This window comes from Macadamia integrifolia, chromosome 9 (assembly GCF_013358625.1).
Source record: "Macadamia integrifolia cultivar HAES 741 chromosome 9, SCU_Mint_v3, whole genome shotgun sequence".
NCBI lineage: Eukaryota > Viridiplantae > Streptophyta > Magnoliopsida > Proteales > Proteaceae > Macadamia > Macadamia integrifolia.
The window spans coordinates 33,986,850-34,014,472 of record NC_056565.1 but is presented as its reverse complement, the minus strand read 5'-3'; the positions used below and the strand labels follow the sequence as shown (position 1 = coordinate 34,014,472).

The window sequence follows — 27,623 nt, the reverse complement described above, 5'->3', positions numbered from 1 at the left end:
TAATCTAATAGAAACAATATTTATCATTAAAGATTCACTAACCAAGATTTTAGCGCCACAAGCACAACCACGAAGGTAACCCAAGTCCTCTACTACTGCTCCATGAACTGATGATCATGCCATTCTAGCAGTTGGATGGATGGATGGATGGGTAATACCCTAATAAAGGGACTTCACATATTTGGGGCCTATCTTATCATGTATCATATATGAGACTTTTTCCCTACATGTAGAATTATTATTATTATTATTTTTTTCATTGGAGTTTCAAGCCATTAGTATGACATGAAGTAATGTTGGATTTATTTATTTATTCAAGGAAGAAAAAGTTACAAAAAAACTACACTGTATTTACAAGCATACATCTACCAGAAAATCTGAGTTTTTTTCCTACTTTAAAGTGGCAGTGTAAACCATGTTCCTGTTTTACACGTATAGATTTGTCGATAAGGAAATCCATAGTTATAAAAATCTTTCGTTATTGGGAAATTTACTTGGACATCTCCTGTACTATGGCCTAATTGTGATACCAAATGTTTGAAACTATTACTTAAAATCGTATGAAACTGTTAATCTACTGTTAGTGGTTGAATGAAAAGGACTTTATTGATGACATTTTCCACTCTACTTGGGGTTCCTTCCTCCTTGATAGACTAGGTGCTAATGTACCGGCCTCTTCGTATCTTCAATGGTTTGTCCATCATGTATGAAACCTTGAGGTCCAAAGTTCAAGGCCTTGGTAAAGAGGGACTAGGTGCTAATGTAAACAGCAAATCAACAATGTTTAGAAGTTTTGCATTTGGTACTGCAGTTCCTGCACCTGCATAGGTGGGCTAATGACAGCTTGTGGAAGCATCAATAGGAATAGGATTTGAACTTTTATAGGGAACAGGCCAATCATGTAACAGGGACTAATGTCTGGGCGTAGGAGCCATGCTCTCAAACAGGCTCCTTTTTCCCACTAAAAAAATACTGCCACATGGAAGATATAGCCAATCGTCCAATCAATAACTTTTCTGAATGTCTTTTTTTTTTTTTTTTTCAATAGAATAAGTTTTGAGTTCAAACCTTCTAAAGAAACATGTTTTAGCATTAATTATGTCCTTAAAAACACAATAAAAAAAAAAAAAAAAAAAAAAAAAACTTCTTACCCAAAAATAAATAAAATATCTGAGTTGGGTAGGTCATCAAATGCAAAACTATTTAAAAAAATCCAATTCTACAAATACGGAATATGAAATTAGGAGGGGGGGGGGTGCATGGATGTACATTATTGCCATTACATGGGAATTTTTTTTTTTTTTTTTTTTTCTTTTGGTAAACATTATATGAGAAAGTAAATGATTAAATTTGTGACTGAAATTTGACATGCAGATAATATAAACCCTTAATGTATCTATCCAATGGTCAAAATTGAATTGCAAATATCACCCTAGAACAAGGAGTAAACCTTACAGGGTGCAATTTCAGAAGATTACTCAAGTGGGTGATCCATAGTTTCCCTTGCACTTGGTTCCTTTCACCCTTGGTCTAAAAACTGATATGTTTGAAGATTTGTCAACCGATGAATGATTTAACAACCCCGATGAATGATTGAAATAGTTGTTAAACAAACCAAACATCTCTTTATCTTCTCTTTAAAATCACATTTGTGGCCATTTATAGGGCCATAGGGAAGGCCAGAAATAATATCACTTCTAATGGATAAGATTCTAACCCTGAATCTATTTTAAGAAGAGCCACTATTATGACCATCCAAAATAAGTTCTTTTCAATTTCAAGAGCTTTCAAGCTGGTTAAGGCCATGTTAGCTTTTATCCTAATAGGTTGTAGACATTGTGCCCATTTATTGGCAAAAGAAGCTGAAATAATCACAAATGAGTGTGAAGCAGGCCTCACTCTCACTAGTTACAATTACAACCATAGATTTAATGTACGATGAAGTTTTAAGAAAGATGCCAAATAAGTCAAAAGGGCAGCCAGCCTTATGCCCTTGCATTAACCACCTATAGTTCTAGGCTATCAACCTACACCTCTCCCTCTCTGTAACCCTGTGCCCCTTGCTTGGCATAAACCCTGCATGACACTTCTGGCCCTTGATACCAACAGAGACCCACAGAAATAAACTTTGCATTATGAAAAACAATAACGACCATCCATAAGTAAAAGAGCTAGTATCCAAAACACCATCACATATAAGAACTGATCAATCCTTAGAAGGTAATGCAAGGTATTCACTAAAGGACACAAACCCCGGTCGAACAACGTGTCAAAGTAGAAGATTAAGTTAAAAGACAGTTTCAGCTGACCATTCATAGATTAAGTTCAGAATCTAAGAGGATGCAGGAGTACATGTTTGAAACACACATCTATTACAATGTAACCAAAGGAAATATAGAGTAATAGCAGAAATAGAAAGTAATTGAGCTCACTTGCAGGCACCGTCGCTTATTTTGTTATGTCTGAAACTGAAACTGAAGTCAATAGGGACATTAGGTGATTAATCTTACTTGTAAGACTTAGCTTCCAATTTTTCAAACCCTAACTGTCTGAAGTAAGAATAATAATATCCCAGTGAATTTTCGAGATACAACTGACCAAAATAGATTCTATTACACTCATCCATGTATTCAACAAAACCAGTATATTCTGGATCTCCATAACCCAAGCCTATTTACTCCCTTCCATTATTGTAAACATCACAGCTTCTTTAGTCGAGTTGAAGCCATGTTTCCTTCTTATACCTGCACACATCAACCTATTAGGATTGAACATAGCAAAAGCCAAATGCACTATTTTACTTTTGTGAAAACATCCATCTGAAATCAAAAAGTACTATGCACACATGGGATGCTAGAAATAGATCCCCTAGAAGAGGTATAGTTAGAGGAATTATCATCTTTTATCATCTTTAACAAGGGCAGAAAGGGTTATTGCAGCAGTTCTCAAAAAGTTCTCGATGTCTGGAATTTAAGCATAAAAAGACATTGCTCCTTGTTTACCAAATAGGCCAACATATGACTACAGAGAAGCTCATGATAGAAGATCATGAATTAATTCCATCTATTGGTTCTAACAAACAATTCTACCATTCACCAAGAGAATAATCCCTAAATAAATCAATATTAAGACCTATTGGTGAAAGAAACCATGTAGCTCCAGAAAAAGAACAATAAAATAAGATGTCTAATTCTCTATATGTCCAGCACTCACCTCATTCTCGTCACAAATTGCACAAGTGGAAGCCATACCTTGGATGAAATTGGAAAGAACACTTCTTATTGGGATACCCTTCTATGCACATTTCAAAGTAAACAAAGGAATCAAAGTAATTACCTTAACTTGCCAAGGGGCCTCTTAACCCTTCATTTTCCAAATTTTGAGAAAGATTAATGTTATATAATTAAAAACTCAGTATAGAAATAAAAAAACAACCTAAAAAAGTCAGCAATAGATTGAGGCCTCAAGTAACCCAGCCCTACATCCTTAAACGTTACAATGACCATATCACAAAATTAAGAAAGAAATGTCACTAGACTGAACTTTGTCCTCATTGCAAGGTTAATGCAGATCGATCAGAGGATCTGCTGATGGTGGGTTTTCTTCTAAGATAGAAGGAAAGACACTGTTGGCAATGGGGCCAGGAGGATAGGGAAGAGAGGGAATTGCAAGGATGAGGGGGAAGGGAGAAGTCATGGGGAAGAGAGAGAAGAGAAGAAATCAAGCCTAGGACACCAATCCTGTATGCCAAGCACAATAGTTCCAAAACTCTTCTAAAAAAATTCATTCTTTACTCAAATTATTCCAATTGATAGAGGTGGATACCTTCTAAAATTCCTAAATCGAGTCATAAAAGAACTCCTAATTTAACACACTGAATGAAGTAAATAGACTCAAAATAGAATTCTAACTATTAATTATCCTAATCTAACCCAAATACTTGACTAAATGTAACTCTTTCTAGACTAAATTGACTTACTTAACAACACATGGGACCCACACAATCTTATCTATATACTTAAGTCAGTGTACAAATTTATGACCCTACATAGGCTTATGAAAGAAAAAAAGTAATGTAAAGCTGGTTACAAATGTAACCAACTCCAGTAGAGAATCATGATAAGCTCTAACAATAGCTAACAAGTAGAACCAGATTTGACAGAAAACTGTAACTGAGAAATAAAACAGAATTTAGGCCATATAAGTAGCAACTTAGAACTCACATCCTTAGCCTCAGTTGAGGCTGAGATAGGATCAAGTGCAGGCCTTAATATATCCAATATCCCCAGAACGTCAGTTCAGTCTGGCCACATGTTGTAGAGATATGACCCCAGTTGGAATTAGGTCAAAATTAGAGCTGAAATAGGAGATTTTGACAGCAACAGCTATAGGCCTTGGATGGCCTTGAAACTCTGGTCGAAGGCTCCTTTTGGGGATCCCAAAATAACCCCAAAAGCCTGGTTGGAGCCTAAAACTCATAAGAAAACTCAATATTATTTTATCAAAACATCTCCAATTGAGTGCGGGGGGTGTATACATATACATAACCTTTTAAATTTCCGAAACTTACTCATAAAAGGACTCCTAATCACTCTCTTATGCTGACTTAAAGTAAATAGACTCAAAACAGAACTCTTAAAGCCTATTAAATATCCTAATCTAACTAAAACACTTAACTATTAATCCCATGCATTAACTTTACCCCCACTTTATGGGATTATAAAATAGGACCAGTACAATTAAAAAATATATATATATAATAATAATAATAATAATAATAAATAAGCAGCCCAAGGCCCATAGAACACAACCATGGGTCAAAATAAAGTATTCTCAGGCCCAATCGGCTCGATTGGACACCCTTAACTGCATCAGAGTCTCTCACCCAAGCCTTGCTAGCTTCACACCAGCACCACTAGTTTCCCACTAGGGTTCTCTGTCTCCCACAATTCCTGCATCACACAAGGAAGAGCACAGCAAAAGCCAGAGAAAAAAAAAAGGTTGTCTAAATCATGGGCAAGTTAAGGAGTCCACTCTTTATTTAATAGTTAAAAAAAAACAGCAGCCTAGAACAATCCTTGCGTTAAGAGGGAGATTTCTTTACAATCTAGCATATCTTCAAACTAGAAACTAGACATAAAATAGAAACTAACTTGTAGATACTTAACAAAATAGAAACATATACTAAATTAGTAACCACTATTACATAGAAGAGAATCTAAAGCAAAATAGAAACTAATAAAAGTTCCCCACGCAATCTCTTCTTGCGCACATACTGTCTATTAGACCTTGGATCTACATCATAAAGTGGACAGAAATAGCCAGCGATTCCTGAAATTAGAAAGTTACAGAAATAGCAATAGAATGTAAACCATAGTGTTGAAACAGACTCACTAGAAATTTTGATGTGAAAACTTGATTGATTGGAGAAGAAAAAGATAGAAAAAGAAAGATATGAACCAGGCTTCCAACCTAGAACTTGACTAGCACCTCACCGGTCCAACTCGGCATCTCACAGCAAAGAACCATTGAATCTCACACAACTAAAATGCAAAAGTAATTTTTGAATCTCAAATTGTTGGGGAGTTGTGTAGCCTTTCTCTTTATTTATAGAACTAAGAAATAACAGAATTAAGAAAATCTCCATGCACAAGCTAAGGAAAGCCCCATTACAATTTACAACTTCACTCTTGAAAATAGGAAGTATCTAAATTTTAAGAAAAAAATAAACAAACACCCAATATAACAACAACTGCCTAGCGCAGTTGGTGAGCTGTGGTGTGCAAAAAACCCATGCTCACTAGGAGGTCTCAAGTTCGAGTCTCTTAGCTGTTACCTATTTCCCTCCCTACCTATAAAAAAAAAAATAAATAAATAAATAAAAAAGCAAACACCCAATTTCGTAAAGGCCTCAACTCCTGCATATTTGGGTGTATAGAATTGACCTATCACAATTCGAAAGCCAAAATACAAAGCCCCCGGCCCATATAACCATTGGGCACTCAAAATTAAGCTTATTGGTCCATTCTTGGTCCAGTCTGACCCAACCAATAGCCATGCTTTGCTGGTGATTTGCGGGTGAATCAATTTGAAAGAGGGCTCCTAGGGTACTGTAGTTTCGGGTTTTCAGATGAAAAAGAAAATATTTCTAACAAGATTCCTAAGAACACCTCACCACTTACACCAGGATTATCCTAGACACTCCAACATTCTTATTCGCCAAGGCCAACATATTTAAACCACTTAGACAGGGTGAGTTTCTTTTGTCCATCAGGGGCTATAATAATACCGGAACCCAAGAATAGCAATCTCCTCGAAGAACTGTACTCATTTACAAATTTCCTTACAAACTTGCCATCAAGCTGCCACCCCATAGTCTTCCATACAATTTTGGGATGAAGAATAGATATTGTCAACCAAATTTTTTCTTCTTTGTCACACAAAAGGGTGAAAGAAGGTAGAAAACTTTTATGGTGCAGCAAGATTATTTCCTCATTGACACATCTTAAAACCATACATCCACTCTCTACTTTAAGAAATGGGCAACCAAGAAAGGAATATGAAACTGCTTTAGCATATCTTCCTTCTTGTCATATCTAGGCAAAAAAGACGATCAATATCCCCTTGTGTGTCTATTTGCAACTTATACAACCGGATGCCATCTGGATTCCCAGTTTTCACTACCATATCAACTGGTGTGCAACCATTTCACATAAAGAATAACATCTTCAAAAGCCTTTTCGTATCCCAGATAATTTTGAGCTGATTGTCACTCTCTGATGAAAATGCAACCTACACTACACTACTCACTTCTGGTCCTCTCCAACCCCCCCCCCCCAAAAAAAAAAAAAAATGAATATCTACCCTTACTACTCAGCACATGTAGGCAAATAGAACCATTTATTGCTTCAGGCAATTTGCCCCTGAGGCAACATTTCTAACAGACCTCGAGTCTCTCCATAATTCTCTCCATTATTGGAACCTAGAACTCTATAGATCTTGGATTTCCCGGAGTAACTCTATAGATCTCAGATTTTCTGGAATTCAAGTTATTCACTGGCCAACTCTCCCTCGTATGCTCAAGTATATCTGAATATCTCATCAGTTCATCAACACTTTCATTTGTCCATCACATCCCACTTTTTTCTAGATAGATCTTTATTTGACCCTCTCAGAGCAACTCAATAGTACTTTCAAAAACCAGCATAATCTTTTGTTGCCTTGCAAAATTCAACTATATCAGCCACAGAATTCCTACTCTGAGCCTTCCAAGAAAAGGATAAGAAGCCACAATTGTGAACATAAGATTAATATTTTCCTTTCAAGCAACCACCTAAGCGCAAGTATGATTAAAATTTGTATCTACCACAAGATATGGAGACAAAGACAAGTTAGGGATGTCATACATTACTTATAGCTAAGTTGACACCAGTTCCACATTCAAGGTCTTTGCAGTCTACAGTAAAACCATTTTGGACATATTAAAAACCAAGAACAGGCAACATTACTTCATCGTGGTGGTATTGCTACCTGTCCACTATAAACGAAGTAAAACTATATGAAATCAATATCTACTTAAATTTTAGCTGCGCTCCAACTAGTAAACAGAATATTACTCCACAAATCATCTATTAATTGGCCTCTCTACGATTAACCACAGAATTGAAAAACTGTCATCCTAACCAACCAAATATAGCCTTTTTTAATTTATCCCTACCTGTGGAAGCTACAATGGGTAGTTCATAGATTTTTGTGATTGCCCCATGTGCAAAATAAGTATTCACGTCCAGATAACTAGAATGCTCACATTGTTGTGGTTTAGTATAGCCATCCAAGATTGTAGAGTCCAAATTGATACAGACATGTCAATTGTATGGCTAATTAAGAGACCATAACATTCATCCAAAAAAAAAAAAAGAGACCATAACATCCAGAAATTGTATGAGACTTGCATTTTATACCCTATTGAAAGAAAGCAAGAATGAATAACTGGTTAAAAGAAAGAGACATGCATATAGATATTTACAGGACAAGGTATCTAACGCCAAACCAACCTTTAACTTGTCCCAGCTTCTTGTGGAGTTTTTGCCACTATAGACAGGGCATGCAACCCAGACTGAAGCTCTTCAGCCAAGAGATCATATACCATTCGATGGCGTTTCACCAGGCTTTGCCCATCAAATTTGGCTGAAACGATCTTCACATTATAATGGGTCTCATTCGCATTTCCCTTGACGGCCGCATGGCTTGCATGCTTATGAGAAACATCTTCAATTTCCAGAACACTGGTTTCCAGTGCAGACTGAAGCTTCTGCTTGATTCTGCTGGCTCTCGAAAGTAACACATTGGCCCCTCGTGAACTCATTGTACTGCTATGTCTCAATTCACCAAGCCACTGAAAAGCATATATTAAAATCATGTTTCATTAAACAAACAAGAACCCTAATCCAAACCATTTTTACAAATTCAAAAAGTGAATGGAAAACCCTAAAAAAAAAAAAAAAATGCAATTTAATCTTTTAGATAAACATCAATGATCAAACAAATCTTTCGGGAAACCCCACCAACTATTTTTAAAGTAAACATCAAACAAATCCCTACGAAACACTCACCAATACTATGTTGCTCCCGCGTAGAGTTCAAGCCATCAAAAATAATCAAAAAATGAATTCCCAAAAATAATATGAGAAACAATGCACAGGGCGGCGCTAGCGTACGCTACGCAGCCGTACAGGGAATACAATTCTCATTTGGCATTTGATCACTTTGATCGTATGAAAATTAAATTGCTTTTCTAAACCTAATTAGGAAATCCAAATACGTACTCTCTAAGGCATCGTTTGATAATGTTTATACTGTTTTTGTTTCGATGCAAACAATTTGATTTGACTGCGATAAATAATTTTAATTTCAAATTCACATCCTTACTCCAGAATAAATATGTCAAAATCCAACACAAACTGAAAATGAACCCTAATGGGTTTCGATTGGGGTTTTTTAAACTGATCAAATCTACCAAATGACTAATCAAACCAAAAACCAAACCAATCCAATCCTAGAGTCAACCAAATCCAAAACGAGAAGAAATTATTAAGAAACCAAAATAAGGGGAAAATGTTTTTACTAATTTTTAGGGAAAAATAAGCCTAAAAGGCACTGTGATAGTTATGCCCAAACGCAGTAAGGGAGGGGGGATAAAATGACTACCCCGCCGTCATGAAAATTTGAAATTCCAAACCTCTTGATACTTCAATTGGGGTTTACATTGGTCCTCACATTGTTGTAAGGGCCCCCACTGCCTTTGAGAGAACCCTCTCATTATTTTGTAAATCCTTGTTGTTTGTAAGATCAAAACCAATATCAATTCGATTACCACATACAGCAAGCAATGTCACAAGACCCTAGTTAGTTTATTCGCGTTTAAAACGCGTTTAAAACGGCGTCCCGTTTTTTTGCCGTTTTAAACGCCGTTTGCCGAATTTTTCACAGAAATTCGGTAAAAAACGGGAACGGGGCTATTTGAAGTTTTTTTGCCGTTTTAAACGCCGTACCGTTTTTTTGACAGTAAAAAAACGGATTTTAAAAAATATAAACATTTTAAAATAGAAACGTTTAAAACGGGACTATTTATTTTGATTGTTATCTAGGTATTTAGAGAATTATTATGCCAATTTATGTCTATATATTGCCATTTTTTTGACACCGTATTATTTAAATATAAACGTTTAAAACACGTATTGTCCGTTTTTTATTTTTCCCCGTTTTTACCGTATTTGACCGTATTTTTGACCGTTCCGTTCACGTTTTGATCCGTTTAAAACATACCCGTACCGAACAATGTTTTTTTGCCGTTCCCGTTTTAACTAACAGAGCACAAGACTAACAAAGGATAGTGGGGTGTGTCAACTCGAACGATGATGGGACAAGGTCTTTTTTTCACTAGACTACCAACCCCATTGAATCTTTTTATCAAAAGAATGATAAAGTCATGGGATCATTTCATAATCATAGAATACTTCAATGAGAAAATGAAATAAAATCATGAAATTAAGAAAAAAAAAATCAATTCCACTTAGAATCAATGAATGAGAGAGCCAAGATTATTGACAATAAAAAATGCCCCCATGCAGGATCGAACTACAGACCTTCAGTTTACAAGACTGACGCTCTACCACTGAGCTATAGGGGCTTTCTTGTTCCTCTTGCACGTGCTGAGAAATAATAATTTTTGTATCGCGGTTATAATGGTTGATCGGAGAAAACTGAGAAGACACAAGGGAGAGAAAGAGGTGAGAGAGAGAGAGAGAGAGAGTGGAGTTCGAAACTTTCAATGGCGTCTAAGGGAGGAACAGGAGTTGTTAGGGTTCCAGAGATGGAGAAGTTGAGTTTGGAACAGCTGAAAGCTCTGAAGGAACAATCAGATCTTGAGGTAAATCTCCTTCAGGACAGCTTGAACAACATTAGAACAGCCACCGTTCGTCTCGAGATGGCTTCCAACGCCCTTCATGATCTCTCTCTCCGTCCTCAAGGTTTCTCTCTCTTTCTGACAATAAACAACTCAGTTTGTTTTGTTCATTCGATGTTTTGGATATTTGGCCCCCTTTTATTCTTTGTTTCTTTATTTCAGGGAAGAAAATGTTGGTACCTCTAACGGCTTCACTCTATGTTCCGGGGACACTTGATGATGCAGATAAAGTTCTTGTCGATGTTGGGACTGGATATTTCATTGAGGTTGGTCAATAGTTCCTTATGGATTTACTATTTCCATTTTATTTTCATCACTGGCCGAATGATTCGCCCGTGTGTGTGGTTAGAAGTTAGATAATTATTTAGTCACTCTCTGGAACTCAAGTACTGTATTGATGTCCAAACTTATTGTGCATTTGGGTGTTCTTCATGTTGGTGCTGTTATTGTTGTTGTTGTTGTTGTTGTTTTTGTTCTCTTGTTGCTGGAAATCAAGGTTTTGAAAGTCTTTAACACAGTTATTTTGCTTTGTAATTTAGAATTTTAAATGTTCCAGTGAAAATCCAAACTGACAGTAGAATCAAAATCGTAAAACAATGTAGAATGGAATAGAAATCGCAAACAAACAGTCACAAAATGTAAGGATTTACGTTGTTCGGCAAAATTTCCTACGTCCATGGTGAGATGAGATCTGCTTCACTATCAATGGAGAATAGGGTTACAGCCTCTTGTCCTTAGTCCTTACGCCTCTCTCAAATTACAGAGAATACCTTGCTACAATTCATAGCGAATATATATATACACAATTCATAGATAATATATATAGGTATTGTTTTATTGAAATACCCATATAAACCTAAAAAGATTTCCTTGGGGCTGCTGCCCTCGAAGCCCCAGCATGGACTGCCAGTTCGTTGAGGCCCCAATAACAAAGATAATATGCAGGATGAGCTGATTCCCCCAGCCCTCAAATCCACAGGCCCTCGGGCTTTCAACGGCCCTTCGGAATCAACTCACAAACTGTGTTACTGAATACAAGAATACCCCCCAACACTGACAGCCAGGCCTGTTTGAGCTAATTAAGTTTAGATTTTAGACAAGATTGGACTGCTCTAGCATTATAAAATACATTTTTTTGTTCAGTCTTTTGCATCTGCCTCTTATGGAAAACTATTAAATAATAACAATAATATAGTTTTTGTCCTTAAATTGTATATATTGTGACTGAAACAGAGTGATTACATTCAAGTCATCATCTTCTCTATAATCATTGTCATAAAATATTCTGTAATTGAATCCTAGTGGTGACTAATACTGAACATTTACACGTAAAGTAATTTATGTTTTTGTTATGCAAGGATTTTTGCATGCATTATTTTCTGTATCAGTTTGATAACCATCGGATGAGCCCCAAAATTATGTTGGTTGGACCAATCAACCTTATGTTGAAGGACTTTCTTTTGTAAGATTGTATTATGTACATTAATTTATTTATCAGTGGACAGTGGCCATGTTACCAGATATTGTTGTTGCTGTCTGAAACTCCATGTTTTCATTGAAGTACACTACTTGTCTCATTGTTAATAATAACTAAAAGGTAAAATAATTGCTTTGTTACTAGAACAGTTGGCTTAGAATTTCATCTTCATTTCTTTCATAATTTATTGTCTTGATTGAGGCAATTACTTGAGAAGCCAAGGCTAAATAAAATGTTTCCTTAACTGTTGTTTTAGTGAAAATATGAGATCAAATGAGAAAAGTAGAGGTTACATCATTCCTCTTGATGTTCATTTTGCATAAAAAAGCGGTGATTGGTATTATGAAAATGACACAAGTTTTTCTAGACCAAGTCTAGAGGGTTCTGTCTACCTGCACCAAGTTTTTCCATGTGGAAAGGTAATGTTGCAATTTCTACTATGTGGGTATCTAGGGCATGGTTTAAATTAGCCACATGTTGAATTTCAGACTCAGATTCAATCATATGCCCTCCCATGTATTTGCATGTTCTCTTGTTATTTTAGTAGTTCAGTTCTACTTATAGAAGTTTTAATTTCTGTATTTTGGATTTTCAAATCTTTATATTGCCTCTTGGCCAACTCCTTTTTGGCTGAAACATGAAGTGAGTAGAGGATTAGGACCTAGGGTCTAGGTAGTTCATAATATTTCAGCTCTGTCCAATCTTCCTTGTGGTGAATATTTATGCAAGTCTAGAGATACCCTCTAGACTTTTCCTAAAGAAATATGCTTGACGTTTTTGTTGGATTTTTATCATATATAATTTTTATACAGCCCCATGAAATAATTTCAAATTTATGTGTGAATCAGAAAACAATGGCTGAAGGCAAGGATTACTGTGAGCGGAAAATAAACTTGTTGAAATCTAACTATGAGCAGCTTATTGAGGTATATTTGCTTGAAAACCTTTCATTAAATTGCTAATATGCAACAGTTTCCTTGATTTTAGTTGATTCGGTGCCTCTTTGTGTTTGGTTTAGACAATGAGCCTTGATTTGGTATGATTATCCATGTATGATTATTCATGTTTATTCATGAGCAATGGCAAAAAAATTTCAGACAAGAATTATTTGAAATGTATCATCATCAGCTTGTGATGTAGAATTATAAAGCATATTCAGAATAAGTGAAGTGCAGTTCTTATTGGATAAAGATAAATACTTTTGCATTTTTCTTTTTAATTTTATGAATATGGGAAGGATTTGTATTCTTTTGGGGGAAGGGGTACTGCCCATTTATGATAATTACACAGGATTGTGTTTAAAACAACTCTACAGGATCGGAAAACTCCTATTGTGCATGTGGTTAATGGACCCAAGGGAAGTTAAAGGAGAAAATCCTAAAACATAATTTATGAAAAATGTAATTGATGAAGAAAATAAGGGAACAACAAAATTATGAAAGCAAATACTAGAAAAATAAAGAGCAAGCTTGAAAAATCAAGCTAGCAATGCCATCATGTGGCAAATCTAGGAATAATGCAATTGGGAAGGAGAAATTGCCACAATTCTTACTCAATACCAATACCAACACCCTAAGACTCAATTATAATCAGCTCAATACACCAAACAAAGCTGTTTACAGCCATAATATATATATATATATATGTACTAGTAAACTTGCATGTGCAATGCACGTATGAGCTTTTGTTATGTAGCAAATAGTAATGTATGATATAGGCTAATTGAATAAATAAGGCAAAATTAAATGATTTGTATGGATTAGATTTTTAAGATAATGCTTCTGCTTGCATGTAATTTCGTAAGAAGGGCCTATTCAACTATGGTATACATATGTTAAGTCGAAGGGCATCAAGTTATTCTACCTTCATCTCTATAATCAGACATCATATTTGTGTACTCAAAAAAGGGGAAAAAACAAAAAAGCCTTGGCAGGTGCCTTCTGAATTTGTTAGAAATAAGTTCAGATTGTTAAGTATCAAGCAACTGGTTACAGTGAGACCCTGTAAACCTACAAATCGTTGCTAAATTGCTACATTTTTGTTTCCTCTACACTAGGATTCATTGAAAATAGATAAGAAATGAATAATGTTTATTCAAAATAACCTAGAACCAACTATAAGTCTATTCACTTCAAAGCAACAAATTAGTACTTTTGACTTTTGAGAAGCAAGTGCATACTGCAATCTCTGGACAGAACTAACTTCGTAGAATACACTGGGTTACACAAAGAGATGATAGTACCTAGAGCAACAAACAAAAGATTTCACATTAGTATAGCCATTCTATAATGTTTAAAAAAAATAAAAATTAGTGATTCAGATTCAGTGTAGTTAGAAAACATACCTTCTTGCCTAGGAAGATGAAATTGAGAAATGTTGGGCTAGTGATTCGAGAGCAGAGAAATCTGAAATTGAGAAATTCTGGGCTATTGTAGTTGCTCTTTTGTCTTCTCTCTGGTATATATAGGCAAGGGCTATGTGTGAATGAATCTCCTGCAAGGAAGGGAGAGAGACATTTGACAATCAAATGATAATCAAATATTGAATCAGTAGACAATTTAATAACATTAATAACACTAAATGCTGCCCAAGAGAGCCGTTTGGCAAACTCTCTCCACCAAACCCTCTTCCATCCTTCAGTCTTTGTTCAATCTGTTGTTATATTTCTTCTTTGTTCTAGTCTCTATAAAACCTTTTGTTTTCTCTATTTAGGATTCCCTATTCTGCAAATCCTTTCATTTTCTCTCTATAAAAATTAGATAGAAATAAATGAGATTCTTTTATGGTTATAATAATAATAATAATAAACTAAGAAAAAAAATTTATGTGCCTTTCTGGTTAGTTTCCATGTGGAAAAGTACTAATAAAATTGAATTAATATATCTTGGTTAGATTGAGACCTAAGGTAGGATAGTGTATTATAGAGACAATACAAAATTTGAAAGGAGTTAAATAAAGAGAAGTAATAGTGTAATTAGTGAGGAATTTCAAAACTATTAAAATCGATGAAAGAGGATTGAGAGAAACCTTCTTTTCCTGGAAATTGATGGAGAGGAACGTTACTACCATAAAGGAGGACTGATATTTTAAGGGAGGGAAGGAGAGATTTAGGAGTTGAGAGAGATATGCTATTGCTCCTCATTAAATCTCTCTCTCTCTCTCTCTCCATATTTACCTTTGTAAATCTCTCTATTTTTCTTCCTCTACGATTAGGGAAAAGGAAAACCATGCTTTTGTGGTTTATTAAGAAACAAAACTTATGTGCCTTTCTTGTTAGTTTTCATAAGGAAAAGTAATAATATAAAATTGAATTAATACATTTTGGTTAGATTGAGACCTAAGGAAGGATAGTGTATTATGGAGATAATACAAAATTTGAAAGGAGATAAATAAAGAGAAGTAATGGCATAATTAGTGAGGAATTTCATGTAGAAAAAACTATTAAAATCAATGAAAGAGGATTGAGAGAAACGTTACTACCATAAGGGAGGATAGATATTTTAAGGGAGGGGAATGAGAGATTTTAGGAGCTGAGAGAGAGACTTGCTATTGCTCCTCCTTAAATATCTCTCTCCATATTTACCTTTGTAAATCTCCCTATTTTTTCTCCCCCACAATTAGGGATTAGGGAAGGATTAACCACGCCTCTTGTGGGTTATTATGTGACAACTTCTTTTTAAAAAAAAAAAATTTAATACTTAATAATTAATTCCCCATTTCTGCTCCATTTTTTTTTTTCTCTTCCATTTGGAGGGTTTTTTTTGGTCAGTTGGAAAGTGTTTTTTGTAGATGTCGATGGTCTTTTTTGTTTTTTTTGAAAAAGTATACCAAAGACAGGGAGTACGTACTTTTTAATAGTAGTATGATAGTATGATATAGTAACCTACTCAAAATGAATTTGAACTTTGACTGAGAGACACCTCAAGCAACTATGAAACTGACTCTTTTTAGGAAAGGCCTAAACCATTCTTAACTAATAAGAGAAGGCCGAAACCAATCCTTAACTAATAAGGTTAACGTAAACGGACTACGAATCTAAAATAATGAAGGAAAGTGACCCAAAACAGGACTAGACTTATATAGAATCCTAATCCAGCCTAACTAAAACACTTGATAACAATTAAAATAAAGAAATAAAGACAGGAAAAACTAACTAATCCCATATACCTAGCCTCTAACCAACCCAAAACCTAGTTCCAATAAAATAAGCCCATTTAGGTGATTCAACTGCATAAGCAGACTTTGAAAACTGAAATCAAAACCCAAATTAACCTAGAAAAGAGTTGGATAAAGTGGGAGGTGGAGGGGAAATCTTGCTGTTTGGATTCAGAAAATGTTAAAAGTACTGTGAGAATCTTTTTGGGAAATAGGAGTTAGGAGTAGATTTAGTGAAATGGTGTGGAGGATTAGGATGGGCATCGGATTAAGAAAAGTTAATTTTTTGTCAAGTTGAATGAGTGTTTTAAATGTCTGGAAAGGGCTCTATTATGAGGGGACTGAATCTAAAAAGCATGTCAAATACTGAGAACAGTGCAACTGTAATGGTTTTGATGGTGGATGAGCGGGTGAAGGTTAGATTGATGGGAGCATGCCAGTTGTTGTTGGTGGTTAGATGAAGATCTAATAGTTAAGAAATGCTAATTCAGTGGTTAGTTGGAGTAGCGTACTAGCGTGCTGTAACAATGAACCAAAAATAAAATGAAGAAAAGATTGGATAATACCTAAAGGCTAAAATTCCACCCAAGGTTTGAGGAATCCGCTTGCAAAGAGGGCCTGAGATTCTAATTTCCATGTTTCACAAAGCTTACTTCCAAACATCGAAGATGGTCTGGCATTGAGTGAGTTGGCTCATACTAGACCGGGAAGCCCTATTGGACTAGGCCGATGGGTTTTTTGAGGGGTTTTAAGCTCTTTCCTAGGGTTGTAGAAAGACTAAATATCTCTCTTAACCATTTGTATTAGTGGAAGATGGGTATTTAATGTTTTCTTTGGTTTGAGCGATTAAAGGGAGAGATGAGACAACATTGACGAGTAAAGAAACAAGTTGTTTCTGGGCTCAATATTGGGGTGTTTGAATATATGTTATTGTGTGTCCTCTAGTCTTTACTGGAAGATCATGTTGTCTTATTCGTGGACATAGGCGAATTTGATGAACCACATTAAATCCTTATTTCTGTGTCTATTTCTCTCATTGTTGTTCTTGGGTCGTTTTTTCCAGATGCAACAAATGGTATTAGTGTGAGGCATTAAGCTATGGAATTGGGTGTAAGTATGGTGGTTGTAGCCTTGTAGAGAATGATAGGAAAAGTTCGTTGTATTAAAGTTTGAATGGTTGCATTCTACAAAATATGCAATTACGGTATGTGGTTGTTGATGTGATGGGATCAACTGCTTTTTTTTTTTTGGGGTGGGGGGGGGGTGGGGATTGGATATCAAAACCCTCAATGTCGATCACATTGAAAGCAGAACTTGTGATGATTGCAATGGGAAATATGGAAGTGTCTCAGCACCTAAGGATCCCTCTAATACAATGTAAATAATAAAAAGAAGAAGAAGAAGAAGAGGAGCAAAGAGATGGCTGTAACCTTGAGAGTCACAACCTTGTGTTAAGATTCCCACTTCATTTTTTTTTTTTTTTTTTTCTTTTGGTAGAAGATTCCCACTTCATTCAATATATATATATATATATAATTGTGATATGTGACATAACCCTACTAAGGGCGTAAAAGGAAATAAAGGGCATAAAAAGAAAACAAATATAAAGTTACTGTTCACGTAAACAGTACCCGTGAACAATGCTGTGAACCCCTTAATGGATAGCTTCTTACAGTTTTCATTTTTTTATCAACAAGGAATCTGCATTATAACAAGGCAGCAGGTGGTGGCTGCACACCACAATAAAGAACCCTAACAAAAAGGAATGTCAAAACAGAGAAAGGGATGACAGTCACTGGTCACTATGTTCTGATAACCATGCAACAGAGATAAAACAGATACAACCAGAAGTGTTGTGAAGGAGAGGAAGATGGAGAAGAGAGAGAAAAGAGGACAGCTATCTGTTAGGGATAAAAAGAGTTAGAATCCCCACCTTTTGCACAACCTTTATTTTTAAGAACATATTAGGTGTAGTTACAATAAACACCCCACAATTTAAGTGAACTTAAGTGTACTACATAGAAGTCTAAAAATAAGAACGGGCAATGACTAAAGTGCCCCCGTGCTCGTTTGTTTATTCTTCCTCATTGTTAACAAATTTATTTATTCGTCCGAACAAAAAAGTCCCCCCTGCAATACTAAAGAAATTATTCCTTCACATATTTCATGTGGGATTTAGGACCCAATACTTTGTAAAACTCCCACAAAATTTTTTTGAAAGCTAGGAAGATAGTTTTGGTCCATAGAATTAAAAGGGTGTAGTTTCCACATGTTCCTGGAAACTGGAAAGTAGTTCTGGAGCCTTATGGCTATTTTTCTGTTTATATATTGACCACCAGTAATGAAAAACAACTGAACTTTGAAAAAATGTTGATTGAGCTCTCTTCCTCCAAACAAAAATTACTGTCATGTTCTTTACAAACAGGGACAAGGATTTCATTTTACTACTCCCTGTGGATCTTCTGTTTTGTTCACTGATGTGGCTCCAGCTCCCGCTCTATAACCACCACTTTGCTCCACTTTCAAAATGTACTGATTCCTCCTTAGATCATCTTCATGCTTTTGCATCCCAGACACTGATACTAATTTTTAAATATATTTCATCAGCAGAATAGGAGGTTTTCATTTGGCTGCCTCATGTTTTCATTGCTTCTCAATGAGTTAGAGACTCCAGTCTGGTGGAATTTCATGCTGAAATCCACGCATCCCTAGACCTGTTAGGTTTGCAATCTTGACAAGTACTTTAATTTCCTTAATATGTGTTATTCAAAAGAGTCGCATATGATAGCTTTAATCCTGAATCCTTGCCTTTGGAAACTCCTGCTTAAGGCAATGGGACAGCTGTATGTGAAGGGCTCTTAGCCCCGAGGCAGTCAAGACCCCCTAATTGAGACTGGGAAGACTATTTTTGGCCATAAATGGGTTCTATGGGCTTTAAGTTACATGTTATGAGTTATTTGTTGTATTGGGCCCAAGCTTTTAAGTATCGGTTCATATCGTCTCGTATCAGCTAATAATATCGGTATCAGTGGGTATCGATACAATACTTAAAAGGAAAAAACAGTTGCATCTTCCCTATATCAACCGATATGGTCCGATGCAGTAGTGATATAAGACCGATGCCTATTGATACGAGTAAGATACACTCAATACACATCCTTTAAACCTGCAAAACAGAAACCGTGAGATATGAAATTGAGATCATTCAAAGGCCTTGGAAACTTGTTTTTTTCTTTTCAATCTAAGTTGGGGGAAGTCATCTACCATTAAAAACAACCCTAGCCCTCACTATTTCAACTAGTTTTGGGGATTTACAATGCTCAAATCACAGATCGAAATAGATTTGGTGAAAAAGGGGTAAAGTTGTAGTTCTTGTTTTATGCATCACTATATTAGGTAAAAATGACCCAAATCCTTGCATCAAACTGATATATATATATATATATATATATATTGCATAATAAGGTGTTTTGTGCTTCACAACTGTTTTTGCATGTATTGAGCACATCCATGTGTTTATTGACTATTTTCATGCGTAACTTACGTCTCTCTGATACGATAAGATACCATACATCTCTTAGAATCACACTTCCGATACAATATCTGATACCAATACTTTAAACGTTGGTTGAGCCTTAATTATATGCTTATATGGTGGGGGTGAAGTTAGTAAACAAGATTAGTGGTTAAGTGTTTGGGTGATTAGGATTCTTATTAATGAGATAGGGGTTCTGTTTTGAGTCTATTCACTTTAGTCAGTGTGGGAGAGTGATTAGGAATCCTTTATAAGTATAGATAAGAATTACTAAAGGTTATATATTTATATACTTCTCATCAGTTAGACATTATTTGAATAAACAATATTAAGTTTTCTTAAGAGTTATAGTGCTGCTGAACAGTGCATATGAGTTAGCTGACTTCATGATCTTTCTCTCATCCTTTATTCTATTTATTCTTCTTCTTACTTCTTTTTTCTCTTGGTTTCACACCAGGTGGAACCCCTGTTACTGGTTCAATTTTCAGATTACTAGAGATGGTCATATCTTCCTTATTCTCATTCTGTTTCTTCCAATACTTGATATTTAAGATTCTATTACTGATATCTCTTAAATTCTGAATTACTTTCTAGCTTTGAATTGCTGGACAGAAATTCCTTACTCTGTTTTGTGAATTTCACAATATAGCTATCCACCATAAACTTCATTCCAGTAACATATAATTTTCTGTATATTTATTGTCCGTGCCCTGTCCTTTTGATTTTTCATCCTCCTGTTATAGTTGTAGTTCTTGCTTCTAGATTCTTTATAGAACTTTGAGTGAATTAAGTCCTTGTTACAAAAGTCAGTAAGTACAATCATTATACTCTTTCCTGCTGTGAAAGAAGTCATCCAGTAAAAGAATATTTTAAACAATTCTTCCCTGATGAGTTTAAATGCCATATAGCATAGAATCGATTTTGATTGTCTGAGCTCTGAGGTATCTACTGCTCCCCAGTCATGCAATCTCTAGGTCCCAATGTCACCAACGGAGTGGTGTTGTCTAGTTGATAAAGATTAAAGAATGATAGGGAAAGCCTCCTATCTAGTACTTCAGATTGGCTAATTTAGACACAGATAAAACATTTCTATGTTTTTTGTTTCTCGTTTCAAGGTGCTCATTCGAACACAAGATAAAAACAGCTAAAGCTAATTCTGAAAATATCCTGTCTTAAATGTCCCCTTGAACCTCTATAGTTACTTACAAGATGTAAGTTTCTATTGCAGGTTGCATCCAAGAAGAAAAGTATAGCAGATGAAGCTGGAGTTGTGTTACAGGCAAAGTTGAGGCAGGTTGCTCCAACCACATAGGTAGTTCATGTATTTTATGATCATTTTTGGTTGACATGTATTTTATAATATCTGGTTTGAAATATAGAAGCTTCAGGCTTTCCCCAGTGAATTAGTTTGTGAAATCAGAATTGGCATTTGCAGGATTTTTAAAATTTTCACATTTCTATCCATCGAAGTATTTTTTTTTTTTTGGGTAGATTTACCTATCTACAGATGAAAATGTGAATCCAAGTTTAAATGAGAACAAGGAAAGATCAATTGTCGATCTCCATTCGGAAATTGCTGGATAACTGATTTCTGTTTATATTTTGGTGTATGTTATGTGTTTACAAATTACAGACCTTTTTTTTTTTTTTTTTTTTTGGTAAATAAGTTACAGACCATGGCTGCATTTCATATCCTTTACTCAATTTAATTGCACAAAATTAGGCTAAAAAAACCAACCAAGCAGCCTGAAAACTTGCTTATCTATATATTTTGCCTTTTTTCTAACTCCAAAGTCCAAAACTAAAAACGGGGAATCAATGACTCTGAATCTCCTAGATCAACCTTATTATTACCTTCCAAGTAAAGTTAACAATCTTAACGAGGATCAAAAGAGCATGTGTGGTATCACATTGAACATGGAGCTGATAACTACAGATACCTACAAAGGGCTCTAAAAGTCCTTTGAATATCCTGAAGCTTACAAAAGTGTTTGTCTAGTGGGGCAGGCCTAGGGTATAGTTTTGGATATTAAACATGAGTCCCATCCCAGTTGTCTTATAGAATTGATTAGACCCCCTGGGTGGGCTGTGGTGGGGCTGGTCCAGGTCGAGCAATTAAATTGGTTGGAGGCTTGGTGTGAGCTAAAGTCATTTGCAACCAAACATGAACTTCACTTTGGGCCTCATGAAACTGCGGTTTTTAGGCAAACTGAGACTCAATGCAAAGCCTATCAGTTCAGTATACCTCCAAAAGTGATATATGTGCATCTAATCAGCTGTTTTGTCCCGTCTCCCTCACCTTTTCAACATTGAATCCGTGTACGTCAACGTGAAAGGTTCAATTCCACCAAATGTAATAAATAACAGAACTTGTCATGAGAAACTTATTTTGTGAGAGATTTTTTTTTTTTTTTTTATGGGGGGGGTGGGGTGTTGAAACTTGAGATACGGTATTTTAGGAGATGTGGAGGATTTATAGTGAAGAAAAAACTCGGTCCGTATTTTAGGACATGTATATGGATGGTATTTTAAATTTAACAAGGGGCTACATGGTCAGGCAGCTTTCCATTTCCCTGTATTTATTACTAAAGTTTCGAGCTTGCAAAGTAAATCCACCTAGTGCTTGGCTGCAAAGGTCAAATGAGATTGGAATTTTTTTTGATAGATCATATAGAGATCCCTTTCATTTTTACTATTTTTTGGGGGTAAAATTAAAGATCTTTTTGTTCATTTATTAAGTTTTGACTCGAATGGGGTTGGTCAAGTGGTAAAATAAATCATTAAATATTTGACGGTTATCAAGAATGTGCATAAGGCATGCCAATGCTTGGACTATGTGGTAAAAGAAAGTATTAAAATTTTGACAATTATCAAGAATGTGTATGCGGTATGCCAATGCTTGGACTTCCAAAAGAAGTTTCAAATCAGATGAAGTTAGTAGGCATTAAAATTTTGATTTTAGAAGAATGTGCCTACCAATGCTTGGAATTCCAATACGCAATAGACTAATGGAGACCATGATTGAATGTAAGTCCGCAATTTGACAAGTGGTCAATTTCAACTATTTTTTAAATATTCAATAGTTAAAATTGCCACATCAACGTACCACGTGGCATAACATCTTTTGCAACCATCCAAAAATAAAAACAAAAGGCCTAATTTTTTTTAGTCTAGCAAGTAGAGATGTCAATTGGGCGGTTTCGGTTGGTTTGAATCGGTTTTCGGTTCAAGAATGTATGAGTCCAAAACCAAACCATTAAAAAATTTTGGTTTTCGGTCGGTTTCAGTTTCGGTTTGGTTTGGTTTCGGTTTAATTCGGTTTTTTAGTATCGGGTTACTAATGATTTGGTTTGGGTGTAACTCTTTTCACATACTCACAAAATAAAAATAAACCAAATGCATTCATCCATGATTGGATATGATGATCCAAACAAACATAAAAAAAAAAAAAAAAAAAGACACAAAAGGCCCAAAGATTGACATTAATTGTTGAGAGCTTTAGAAGTGCTCCCCTTTTTTTCAAAGAAAGTGATAGAAAGACATCTTATAGAGAAGAAGAAGAAAAAAAAGAAAGAAGAAGCACAACCGCACAATTCCAAAATTTTCAGCCGCTAAAGTGGACTTGTACTCTTGGTCTTGTCTTGGAGAATGAAGTATATTAATTCATTAATTATTGAGTGACAAACGGTTGCAACTCCAAAGAGAGAGATATATAGTATATGACTATAGGTGTCAAATAGGATTATAATTTTCAACCAACTATTAGGTTGATCGGTCAGTCCCATCGGGTGCCCATCGGGTTAACACGAATTGAACTGAAACTGATAACTTCTAATACCCCTGATCCGAAACCAATTCAATAAGCCCTCGGTTTGACTCGGTCTGGATTTTTTCGATCGGTTTTGATCGATCTTATCGGTTCGGGTACACTTTTGACACCCCCCCTACTAGCAAGACTAGAAGGTACTCTTTTATTTGACACACCGCATGGCATAATTTCATGCATGGGATGCTGATGTGGCAGTTTCGACTTCTTAGATTTATGAAAATGATCTAGATTGGTCGCATTTAAAATTTTGGGCATATATTCATCTATATACTCTCCTTGACATGTTTTTAGCCATACATTTATTTTTTGAAAAGTTTCATTTTTCATTGGGTTTCAAAACTTTATTTTGCCACTTGCCAACCCTTGATTGGCTAAAGCTTGACACAAATCCATTTGGATGCCATTTTAGTTATGGTAAATATTTTTCAAATTCAAATTGAGAAAAAAAAAAAAAAAAAAAAAAAAAAAAAAAAAAAAAGAAAAGAAGAAGAAGAAGAAGAAGAAGAAGGAGAAGAAGAAAAGGAAAGAAGGAGGGTAACTGGCTCCTACAACCACATAAGTACAAAAAAATTACAATGTTTACTACTATAACTTACATGAACAAAATATCGTAACATACGATCCATCATCTACTACATCTGTATAAGGAGATCGAAAGAGAGAGATTTTCTGATATTAAAATTTGATCTTGTTATTGCACTCCTGACTCCGAACCTTAAGATCAGAGATACCAATCACAATCCGGCAATCTGAAAGACTAACAGCGTGTTTCTGAAAGATCCCCAGAAACTTAATCCGTCCGGGAACAGTTGATTTAGTCTCAATCTCAAATTCTCCTGCCATCACATCGCTAATGAACCCATTAATTTCAGGAACGAACTGGTCCGCCTCAAGAGTCAAATTGGCAGCAAGAGTTTCGGATCCAGTTGCAGGGACGGTTCCCGGAGAAAGATCCGCCACCGCAACCTGAGAGCCGTGGTAGTAAACGATGGCGGCGCCAAGACCGTGTTTGAAGCTTGCATGGTTGGGGTTGTGGACGAGGATCTGGAGGTTTAAGGTGATATTGAGCTGGAGCTTAAGTTGGGGAAGTTCGACTCGGGGTGAGACGCCGCCGACGGCGGCTGAGAGGATTTGGTTTGTTGGGTTTTTGGGTTTGAAGACGGTGAGTGAGAGAATGAGGATGATGATGAAGAAGAGGATGAGGATGGGAAGGAGGATGAGGATCCACCTTAGAGCGGAACTACGGTGGGGCTTGGGTTGTGGGTATGGTGGGACTCGGGGTTCGGTGTTGGAGATATGGAAGGACGACTCCGTTGCCGTCATCGTTTGTTTCTTCACGTTCATGTGAGATAAGAGAAGTGGGAAATGTATAATGAGGAGATTCACACAGAAGATGCTCTCTTTTTCTCCTTTCTGGGTTTAAGTGGTTAGTAGGAGAAGAGGAAGTATTAAGAGGGGCTTTAAATGCTTCCAACGGCCAACTGTGGATGCTGAAACTAACTAAAGGCATACAGTAAATCGAGAGAGAGAGAGAGAGAGAGAGAGAGAGAGAGAGAGAGACGGTGGCGTGGGGAACGGATTGACACTCCGTGTGGGGTTGGGATAGTGAGTGATGCAGTGGGGAAGTGGGGAAGTGGGAAAGTGGGAACTGGGTTGCAAGTTTCGTCCAAGCCAGTCTGAAAATTTCAGGGGCAATGGCTGGGTTTTTAACCTTGTAGGTTAGGCTGGGTTGGGCTGGGCTGGGCTGGAGACTTTCAAGTCCCGGATTTACCGAATCTAGATGGGCCCCAATATATTTATGGAAAAAAAGAACCCTGTAAGTCAGGTGTTGCTTACACCAAGACATAGGCGAGTGCAAAAAAATCAAGTTGTTCTCCTACCCCGTGCGATGAAAGATGCTCCCACGTGTTCTTCCATTGGTCCCATGTGTTGGTGTTGCCTATATCAGATTGGTAGAATTTCATATATAGAACCCTGTCCGCTTGCATGTCCCTATGCTAAAACATAGCCATGTGCAAAAAGATGACGCTCCCCCTATGCCTCAATGCGGCCTCCATTGGTTTGTGTGTTGGTGGAGTGGCCATGCAAGTGGACAGGGTTCTCTTGTCGGGTGCGAAAAGACCACACTACCTCGCCTTGTTGTGTGTTAAAAATGTTCCCGCATGCCCTCTCTTTGGCCTGTGCTTCTGGTGTTTTCTATGCCAAACCAGCATAGAAGAGGGAATAGAGTATTAAAAATAAAATTTTTGTCTTATGATGCCTTCATCAGTAAACAAGTTGTGAACAAAGCGCTTCAACCTTCATGATTCCATAATCTAAGAGTGTCAAAAAGGCCCTGTTAGCCCGAACCCGGCCTTGCCTGCCTTGAGCCTGAACAGGGTATGGGTTGAGATTTTAGTCCATAGGACGGGCTAGGGTTTAGAATTTCAGGCCTAAGGCCGAATTGGGTTGGCCCTAAGTTGAGATTTCAACCCAACCCAGTCCAACCCAACCTTGTAGAAAAATGTTGGCAAAAAGTCTTTCATTTTCCACGATCTGCATACATACGAAAACTTTGATTTTGGCCTTTTCAATGCATCAAGATCAAGCAAGTAACCAATAGTACTGGGCTGGGCTGAATTGGGTTAAACAGGGCCCAATCAAGGTCCATCAAGGCTGGGCTGGGTTGGACTAAACCCAACAGGGTTGGGCCTGGTCTGAGATATCCCAGCCCCACCTAGGGTTGGGCAAGGCTTGGATTGAGTTAAGAGACCTTAGGGTTGGGTTGGGTAATCTGACCCATTAACACCCCTACCATAACCAGATCGATAGTTGATCAATTGTCATAAAGTGGCAATAATATATGGAATAATGATGCAAATTCCACAAGATAAGTGTGACACACAACCTAAAGAAGAGAATAACCATGCAGCCAATCAACTACAAGTTACAACAACAATAATATAAATTTAGAACAAAATTGGAAATTTAATGAATATACACATACATACTTCAATAACAGTTGATAGCTTCTTCCCACATATTTTATCATATTTTTGCTTTTTGGGGTAGCTAGTAGACCCAGCCAAGGAAAGCTTAAGAAAAAAAAAAAAAACGTACAATGATCAAAACAATTGGAACACATGGTCATCACATCCTAAACATCTAAGCTGATGACTCAAAACTATAGAAATATATATTAATGAAAGGTTAAAAGGAAGACGTCCCTGGGTGCACAAAGGTGGAGGCTAGGAGTAAATTTTTACAAAAAATGGTCCTGTTCAAAAAATTCAGGTCAGAATTAAAACACCTACCTTCCTCTAAAAATGTAAAACAGAACATAACCAGGAGACTCAAAATCATCTTGCCAGCTTTGCTCTGGACTAAACATCATAAAATTAGGAATCATATATTTAACTTGAATCAAGCTAACAAAGGAATCATCATACACATCGGCTCACAAAGATTACTTTGTCACCCTACTTTATGATGAGGACAGAGGGTTCCTTCATATTTGCTGGTGCCAAAAAATATGGTCGTTGGTATGGTCGTTGGTAACAAACCCCATTGAACATTACTAACCCTTTAAATTTGAATGAAAAATAGTATTACTTGAGTTCTTCGAAAGTTTGAATATTAAAGGAAAATACCTCATATGTAATGAGCCACATGATTGAGTTAGACCACTAAATTTGATAAATAATCAATCAAGATTCTCAATAGATAAAATGGTCAACTTGCAATCCACATGATAGATAAGTGGGGCAATAATGGGAAAGGCTTAGGGTATTGGTGAGAGAGAGAGAGAGAGAGAGATATGGCATATTTCCCAACAAAAGCATTGGAAATAAAAGCTTTAGAAGAAAGAGGCAGCGGCAGAATTAACACAGGCGAGCTCCTCTGGAAGGATTATCTAGACTGTCCATATGTTTTTGCCATGTGAAAAGGTGATCAGACAATTCTGACAGTTGGATATGTAGAGATTGGTACAACTACATTAATACAGTTTTAGAGTCGAATTCAATGAAATACCCATTCACATAATTCCATGCATCCCTATGTTTGGGGTGGAGAACCCTCATGAAGCGGAGCAGCCTAGACATTCCACTTCCAAAAGAGACTTTTCTTTTCCGGTGGTGCTACCATTGTTATGGCATTACAAGGAAAACCCCCACCCCCACAA

General features: G+C 36.4%; 2 protein-coding genes, 1 long non-coding RNA gene and 1 other non-coding gene across 4 annotated transcripts; 1 reads left to right on the top strand and 3 right to left on the bottom strand.

The window, feature by feature from the left end:
* Positions 1-2,282: 2,282 nt before the first annotated feature.
* On the bottom strand, positions 2,283-8,767 carry LOC122088370. The gene is made up of 3 exons (XR_006143055.1): positions 8,613-8,767; positions 8,055-8,395; positions 2,283-2,744 (listed from the first exon to the last, which is right to left on the bottom strand). It is a non-coding gene; the product is annotated as an uncharacterized LOC122088370 (long non-coding RNA).
* Positions 8,768-10,117: 1,350 nt separating this feature from the next.
* TRNAT-UGU lies at positions 10,118-10,189 on the bottom strand. The gene has a single exon. It is a non-coding gene; the product is annotated as a tRNA-Thr (tRNA).
* Positions 10,190-10,268: 79 nt separating this feature from the next.
* Positions 10,269-21,094, top strand: LOC122088416 (probable prefoldin subunit 5). The gene is made up of 4 exons (XM_042657683.1): positions 10,269-10,529; positions 10,628-10,731; positions 12,791-12,868; positions 20,861-21,094. The coding sequence occupies exons 1-4, from the start codon at positions 10,331-10,333 to the stop codon at positions 20,942-20,944; spliced, it is 465 nt and encodes a 154-aa protein (XP_042513617.1). The 5' UTR covers positions 10,269-10,330; the 3' UTR covers positions 20,945-21,094.
* Positions 21,095-24,136: 3,042 nt separating this feature from the next.
* Positions 24,137-24,784, bottom strand: LOC122089739. The gene has a single exon (XM_042659433.1). The coding sequence runs from the start codon at positions 24,782-24,784 to the stop codon at positions 24,137-24,139; it is 648 nt and encodes a 215-aa protein (XP_042515367.1).
* Positions 24,785-27,623: the final 2,839 nt, after the last annotated feature.